General features: G+C 66.3%; 1 protein-coding gene across 1 annotated transcript; it reads right to left on the bottom strand.

Annotated features, from left to right (window-relative positions):
• Positions 1 to 1,129: 1,129 nt before the first annotated feature.
• Positions 1,130 to 7,233, bottom strand: CCDC124 (coiled-coil domain containing 124). The gene is made up of 4 exons (XM_035313977.1): positions 6,959 to 7,233; positions 2,513 to 2,699; positions 2,079 to 2,193; positions 1,130 to 1,698 (listed from the first exon to the last, which is right to left on the bottom strand). The coding sequence occupies exons 1-4, from the start codon at positions 7,115 to 7,117 to the stop codon at positions 1,494 to 1,496; spliced, it is 666 nt and encodes a 221-aa protein (XP_035169868.1). The 5' UTR covers positions 7,118 to 7,233; the 3' UTR covers positions 1,130 to 1,493.
• Positions 7,234 to 7,524: the final 291 nt, after the last annotated feature.

Below are 7,524 nucleotides of genomic sequence, written 5' to 3'. Positions count from 1 at the left end.
CCCCCCCCCCCCCCCCCCCGGGGACGCACCGTGCACGCTCCTCCCTGCCTCCGCCGGCTGCGTGCGGCCCCCCAGGGGTGGGGGGCTGCGGGTGGGGGGGGGGGCAGACCCCCTTCCACCTCCCCTCTGCAAAAAGGGGGGCGCAGAGGGGGTGGGGGAGCCCTGGCCCCCCGCAGGGGGTGCTCAGCTTCAGCTTTTGCTCCAACTCCTTTACTTGAGGGGCTGCGGCCCCCCCGCCCGCTCCCAGGAGACCCTCGGGGGTGGGCACACAGAGCCCGGGGGGGGTCTGTACCATCAGAAGAAAGCCCAGCACCTCCCCCCCCCCCCCCCAGGACCCCGGGAGGCTGCAGGACACGCAGGGGGCTGGGACCACGGCAGCCCCCGTCCCACGCACGTGGTTGGCACCGAAGGCGAGGGGGGAGACCTTAAAAAGGGGCCCGGAGATGGGAAGGGGGAGAGGGGAGAGGGGGGAAAGGCGCTGCTGGCTCGGGGGGGGGGGCAGGATTCCTCCCGGGCCCCGCGGGGAGCTCGCTGCCTTCTCCCACCAACAAACCTGGGGGGCTGGAGGGGCTCTGGGGAGGGGGGGGGACACGCAGCCAGCTTGGTGCTTCGGGGCAGAGGAGAGGTGCTGAGCTGCGCCTCGCGGCCCCTTCCGCAGGCTCCGGGCTCTTCCTTGCCTGAGCCGGGGAGGAGGCAGGGGAGGAAGCAGCGGGAGAAGCAGCAGCTCCACTCCTTGGGGCAGTTCCTGGGGGCAGTTCTTGGGTTGCAGCCCCCCCCAAGGCCCCCTCCTGGCCCAGCAGCGGTGCTCGGGGCTCCCCCGGGGGGGGACGGCGAAGCCACGGGGGAAGTCACACGGAGAAGCCTGGCGCTGGTGTCCCACGCAGACAGGGCAGGAACCTCGCCGGGCTCATTTCTCCCACGTCCCCTCGACGGCGGAAGGCAGCTCGCCCTCTTCGCTCCGGCACCGAGCTGGGGGAGCTGCTGCCCAAATTGGGCTTCCTCCTCCCCGGCCGATGCAGCGCTGCGAGGGAAGGAGGGAGGGAGGAGGCCGGCAGCAGCAGTCCCGGTCTGGAATCTCTTCAGGCACCCAAAAACCCGCCAGGAGGATCAGAGGGCAGGTGCCTTCCTCGTGCTGTTCTCAGGACGTTGGGAGGAATTCACCCCGCAGAGCTCGGGGCGCAGGGCAGGGCCGGAGGTGGGGAAGCGAGATGGGGTCAGGAGCTTTTTGTAAGACAAGAACCGAATGGAGAAGCACCAAGGCGGCGTTAGGCTGTCCGGGAGGCTCCGCGCCAGCTGCCCGCCGAGGGACAGGCCGGCGGGACCCCGAGGTGGGCTTCGGCCTCGTGCTTATCTTAAATCCCACAAAAGACAGAAAGGGGGAAGGGCAGGGAGGGGGAAACGCAGGGGAGGAGGTTCCAAGCGCCTCCGGCTTCATCCGAGCACGGCCTGGAGCTCCAGCCCGCTGCCCGCGGGGGGGACGGTCGGCCCTAGTTCTACTTCTGGCTGTTGTAAGCTTTGTGCCTCTGGTTCATGGGGTTTTCCGGGGACTTCATCCACTCCTTCTTGAGGAGCTGCTTGAGCTGGGACAGGCGCATGTTCGGGTTCTCTTGCTTCAGGCGCGGCAGGTTGACCTCTTCGAATGCCGTGAAGGCGGCTTTCATCCGGCGCTCGGGGTGCCGGTCCAGGTCGTTGGCGACGCTGCGGGAGGGAAGGGAGAGAGGCACACGCGTGACAAACACCTCCCGGCAGGGCAGCCGCCGCCCGCCCAGCTCCGATCCTCTGTCGGAGCAACCCCGTGAGCACAGAACGGCGGCGGTGATGAAGCGAGAAGCCCCGTGACGCTTCCCCCTTCCCACTTCGGGCGCTCCCCAGAACGCCGGGGCTCGTTTCGAGGGGCAGAAGGCAGCGTGGGCTCGTCTTGTTCTCGCTGCCGGGACAGAAAGCTGCCATCGCGGCCTGAGAAGAAGTTCAGAGAGCTGGGAGGGGACGCCAGGCCTGGGGGAGGGAATCCCTGCACGGATTTCTCCTGAGGAACGCGACGCCTTCGGGGAGAGCAGCACCGCAGCCAGGCCGCGTACCTGAGGACAGCGATGGCGTCTTCGATCGTCCTGGCCTCCACCGTCCCTTCCTCCAGGACCCTTCTGTTGATGTTCTCCTCCAAGGGGACCTCCAAGTGGGTCTTCTCCTTCTCCACTGCACAGGGAAGGGGGAAGGGAGAACCGTTACCGCCACATCCCGACTGCAGCATCCCCAGAAGAGGCACAGCCTCTTCCAAGGCTGAGAGCTGGGAAATCTCAGCCCGAGTCCCCGGCAAGGACGAGCACCTGCTTGGCGGCTCTGATCCCCACCCCACTGAGGCAGGAGGTATCGTTTGCCCCCGTCTGGGTGCTGGATACACCAAAGCAGCACAGGGCAGCCGCAGGCCGCTCTTCCTTCCCACCTCGTCCCTTCCGTGAAGGAACCGTCCCCTCTCCCACCCCCCTGCCCGGGCCTTTCCGCGGTGCCCCCGGACCTGTGTCCGCATTCTCCTTCTGCTGCTGGTCCTTCCTGATGGTCTCCTCGATCTGGGCCCTGGTGACTTTGCCCGGAGTGACCTGCTTGGGTGACTTCCCTTTCAGCTTCGAGTCCTCCTCCTCCAGCAGGCGCTGCAGTTCCTTCTTGCGCTCCAGCTGCTCCAGCCGCCGCTTCTCCCTCTCCTCCTGGAACAAGACAGAGCAAGGAGTCACCCCTGGCGCCTTCGGCCGCCTCCTGCGGCAGCAGGGACATCAAACTGTCCCTTACAGGACCGGGACGGGACCCCTGGAGCAGCCACCTCGCTCCGACCTCACCTCCCAGCGATGTTTCCTGGTGTCCCTGCCCTCCGCCAAGCCGGCGGCGGCATGCCCCGTCCTCACAGCGCGGAAATTCCCCCGTCCCTACCCCGCCTGCAGCCTCCCGCCAGCTCCCCGCGACGCCAGCGCTGCCCAACACAGCCCTGCTGCCGAGAAGGAGCACGAGGACCGCTGGCCAGCAGGTTTTAGGTTCTCTGCTTTAATTTTAACAAGCGGGCGGAGGTTCAACAGCTGTCGGAGAGAAGTCAAGAGGCTCAGTTGGTCCCGGGATCCGGCTCGCGCTCCTCCCAAGAGCCCGGGCAGGGGTTAGACCGAACGCAAGCAGCAGCAGGGCCCTCGTGTGGATTTTACGGCGCTCCACGAGGAGCTGAAGAGCGACTCCGCTCTCCAAGGGCCACGGCCGCGTGTGACGAGGCCACGCAAAAGGCCTGGAGTGGCCTTCAGCACCCTGACTTCTATTCCTCCTCTGCCACAGCCTGCGACGGCAAAAGGAGGAGAAAACCCAAACACAGCCCTCTGTCTAGAGGGGCGCCGAGCTACGGAGCACTTCGTATTTAGGTTAGATACCACGCCACTGAATTAGGGGCCTCACCCATTATTCACGGGGATGGCACAGCCGAGGGGCTGAGCCTGGCGGAGCGGCTTTCCTCAGGGGCAGCTGCGTGGCAGGAACAAAACCAGGCCCAAAAATAAAACCAGGCACAAAACCAAGCACAAAAAAAAAACAGGAACAAAACCAGGCCCAAAAAAAACAGGAACAAAAAAAAGACCAGGCACAAAAACCAGGCACAAAGCCGCCGTCCTCCGCCGTGCTTCAGGTGGAGGAGCAGCACCGGGCACGTCGCGGGGCTGTGGTCGGAGGCTCCCGTTGGAGACTCCAGGCCTCTCAGCCTGGGCTGGGGGAAGCCTCCTGCAGCCGGCCAGGGATGGGGGGAAGAAAAAAAGCCCCGAGGAGCTTTTATTGCCATGATCTGTCCTCAGCCTCCAGGTCCTTACGCGCCCTGAGACACGAGGAGCTGGTGACGGGGCTGGGCAGGATTTCCAAGCACGGGCTCACTGAGGACACCGCCCTCCCTGCCCTGCTCCGTCAGGCCTCTCCCTCTTCCAGTAACGAGGGAGCGATTAATGGAGCAATTAACGGCCTCAGCTGGATCAGGAGGGGCTCTGGCCCCTCTCCAGGCACGCAGGGTGTCGCAAGAGAAGCGCCCGCGCTCCTCAACCGCCCGGGCAGAGCTGGGTGAAAGCAGCCCCGGGTGCTCCCCTCCTGCGCCCGGCTCGGCCGCCAGCGGGGGAGCAGAACTGGGCGAGGGCCACGTCCACTCCCTCCGACACCCGCAGGGACCTCGGAGCTATTTTGTGTTTCGAGGGAAGGGCAGAGCTGCTGGAGCCTGCTTTGGGTGGGCACAGAGGATAAAAGCAGAAGCCGAGCCCCCGGGGCCGGCGGTGAAGACAGAGGGGGGAGCAGCCACCCCCAAAGGCTCCCCAAAACCTCGGGTGTCAATGCGGGGAAGTGCCACGGGGTCAGCACCACGAGCTGAGGGTGGGGGGACCGCAACGGGACACCCTGACAGCCCTGGGGTGACAACACGGGACGAAACAGAGCCTCGGTCACCCGCTGCTCCCTCCCAGACAGCTCCTGGGAGAGCTCTACCCACCTGCGGCCAGCAGGAGCTGCGTAATTACACAGAGCTCGCGCAGGAGAAGCGGCGCTGGGAGAGGACACAGGGAGCGCGCCCGGGACGCAGGCTGGCGAACAGAAACCAGCCCCTGGGACCCTGCTGGGGCTGAGCCGGGTAACCCAGGGGGGTGCTGGCACCTCGGCGAGGCCGCGCCGGGGCTGGGGCTCCTCTCAAAGCAAACTTCCCAGGGAGGACGCGGCCGCGGCCCCAGGGGGAGTCAGGGAGCAGAGCCCGCCGTGTCCCACCGCTCCTCTCTCCCCGCTCCGGCTGCCGGGAGGAGCTGCTCCCTGCTCTGGCATTTAGCACGGGGTTTCTGTTTGCGGAGAGCAGCCGAGGCAGAGCTGCCAGAAATCTGGCAGGGGCCCGCAGCTGGCAGCGGGCCGTCACCGCCGGGTCCGTTCCACGCCTCACAGGGAGCGGAGGCGTCGCCTTCCCGGCGGGGCACTGAGCTGGGACCCAGCAGCAGAGCCGCAGCCACGTCGGGGTCCTGACGCCTCCCCTTCAGAGACACGACCCCCAGGGACGGGGGATCCCAGCGGAGGAAGGGGCTGCGCGGGCCGCCAGCGGGATCCGTGCGATCGAAAGCTCGGGTCCCGAAGCCCGGGGTCCTTTCTGGAGCCTCGTATCAAGATCCAAGGGGAAAAAGAAACGACGGCCGAGGAGGACGTGGGCTTCACGCATCGCAGAGCTCTGCCGGGTGCCTTCCCCTGGCGGCTGGGATCAGCAAAAGCTGCTCTCAGAGCCAGGGGGCGTTTCAAGGAACCCCCCCGAACCGCCACGAGGAGCCTCCGAGCCTTACCCAGGAGCTCCTTACCGCTCAGGAGGCCACCTGAAGGGTGAGGAAGGCGGCGCGTGGGGGTTGTTCCCCACTCGGGTCCTGCTGGGCAGCGCCCCGAAGGCTCCCACAGCTCGTCCCGCAGCGGCGCTGCCCGTGGAGCTGTGGAGGTGTTAGTGCCATCACCCGGAGAGCCGGGGAAGAGCCCGAAAAAGCCGGGAAGAGGCAGAAAAAAGAAGGCCAGGAAGAGCTCCCCCCCGCCCCCAGGAAGAGCTCCCCCCCCCCCCCCCCCCCGTGGGGGGGGGCTTCCCCCCCCCCCCCCGCCGGGGGGGGGGTTCCCAAATGCCACAGCTCTGGCTGGAGTGAAGGGAAATTCAGCAAGCCCCACGCTACCAGAGCGGCACGGGGAGGAAGGGAACGAAGCGGGGCTGAGCCTGCCCCACAGCTGGACCCAGCTGCACAGCGCCGGGATCCTGGGCAGGATCCTGCCGAGCTGCAGGAGGAGCTGCCCGGGCTGGCAGAGGGAAAGCACCGCAGGTTTTTTTCCCCTAAAATCCTGCCCGAGGCTCCGGGCCGGCCCCAGATTTGGGGGTTAAAAGCAGCTCCATCCCCCCCCACCCCCCCTGCCCAGGCTCCCCTTGGACGAGCGGTGACATCGGTCACGGCCGGCGAGAACCTGCCGCAGCGCAGCAGCGAGGCCTCGTGCCAGGAAGCAATTTGGCAGCTTCACGGCACGCAGGACGCCAAATTCCAGCGTCAGGACACACCCCGGGGGGGGGGGGGGATTCACGTGGATGTGCACGTCGGGGTCACGGCGACGCGCTGACCTCCTGCCTGCTCGAGCGCCGGCACACGGAGTTCAGCCGGTGCCAGATTCACGGCGCCGTAACCCCGGGAACCCCGTGGGGACCCGGGCAGGATTCTGCTGGTGACAGCCCAGGAGCCAACAAACGGCTTCAGGGGAGGCGGCCAAGCCGCCCCCAAAGGGGCAGGGAAGGCAGGAGTGCGTTTGTCCAGCAGGGAGGCAGGATAACACCGCCAACCAAATAACCCCTGAGCGGGATCACAGAGAAATCCCAAACTGGGTGAATCCAACCTCCTCCGCGCGTTGCTCTGCAAGCGTGCGCCCAGGGCAGAGCGAGCTGCTGAGAGCAAACCCAGGAGGGTTTTTGACGTCCCGATGCGCGGCACACCAAGCCGGGGGGGGGAGAAGCTTTGGATTTAACCCTGCTGATTTCTTTTTCCTTCTACGAAAGGAAACTGAAGACAAGGAAAGGCAGGAGGACGAAGGAGTAAATAAAAAGCTCCAGATCTGCTCCGCCAGAAAAACAAAAGCCAAGCCCTGCAGCGGAGCTCCTCATCATTTACCCAGCTCCATTTCAACCGATTCCAACAGCACAGCTTTTACTCCCTCCCCCCAGAAGTCGGCTCCGCAGCGCGCCAGATCTCGGTTGCACGCTGACGCTTGCTCCCACACCCTGCTGCTTTTAGCTCCCAGAGGAGCCACTCGTGGAGCTGCTCCCCCTGAACGCCGAGCACGGGACGGCGTTCGCAGAGACAGCAACAGCTCCGGCACGGAGAAATGAGCCCCTCGGAGCAAACCTGGGTCTCGAGGGCTCTGCGGGGAGCAGCCAGGAAATCTCTTTCCACCCCCCTGCCCCCCAGGCGCTCACCTTCCTCTGTTCCTTCCTCATCACGTGTTTGTCTTCATCCTTCCAGTAGGCATCTTCCAGCTCCTGCTGCCGCTTGGCATCGGCTGCTGCCTTCGCCTCGGCCTTCCTCGCGCGGGCAGCGGCCGACTTGGTGTTTTCACCTTGGAACTTCTTGGGCATCCCTCACGGTGCTCTGCGGGAAGGAAGGCGAGCAAAGAACGAGCCTCAGACCCCTCAGGCCAGGCCCTGGGGCTCACTGTAACGCCTGGAAGCGCCACAACCCCCCCCCACCGTTATCGCCTCGTGGCGTTTCGTGATCGTGGGCAGACCCAGCGACCCCACGGCCCGTGCAGGAGGAGCTGAGCCCGCACCCCCCCCATCCTCAGCAGCACCCGGCACCTCCAGCCTGCTTCTCGTGCTGCGGCAGCCCGACAGAGCCGGCTGGCTTCGGGTGCTGAGCCGACAGCACCACCGGCAGCGAGCTCCAACGCTGCTCCCCGCGGAGCTGGGGTGCTGAGCACTGCCAAAGCCAGGCTCGGCACCAGCGGGCCGTGGCAGGCTGCCCACCGAGGCGGCACACCGAGCCC

This window comes from Oxyura jamaicensis, unplaced genomic scaffold (genome assembly GCF_011077185.1).
Source record: "Oxyura jamaicensis isolate SHBP4307 breed ruddy duck unplaced genomic scaffold, BPBGC_Ojam_1.0 oxyUn_random_OJ70032, whole genome shotgun sequence".
In the NCBI taxonomy this organism is placed as follows: Eukaryota; Metazoa; Chordata; class Aves; order Anseriformes; family Anatidae; genus Oxyura; species Oxyura jamaicensis.
This window is presented reverse-complemented; position numbering and strand designations above follow the sequence as displayed.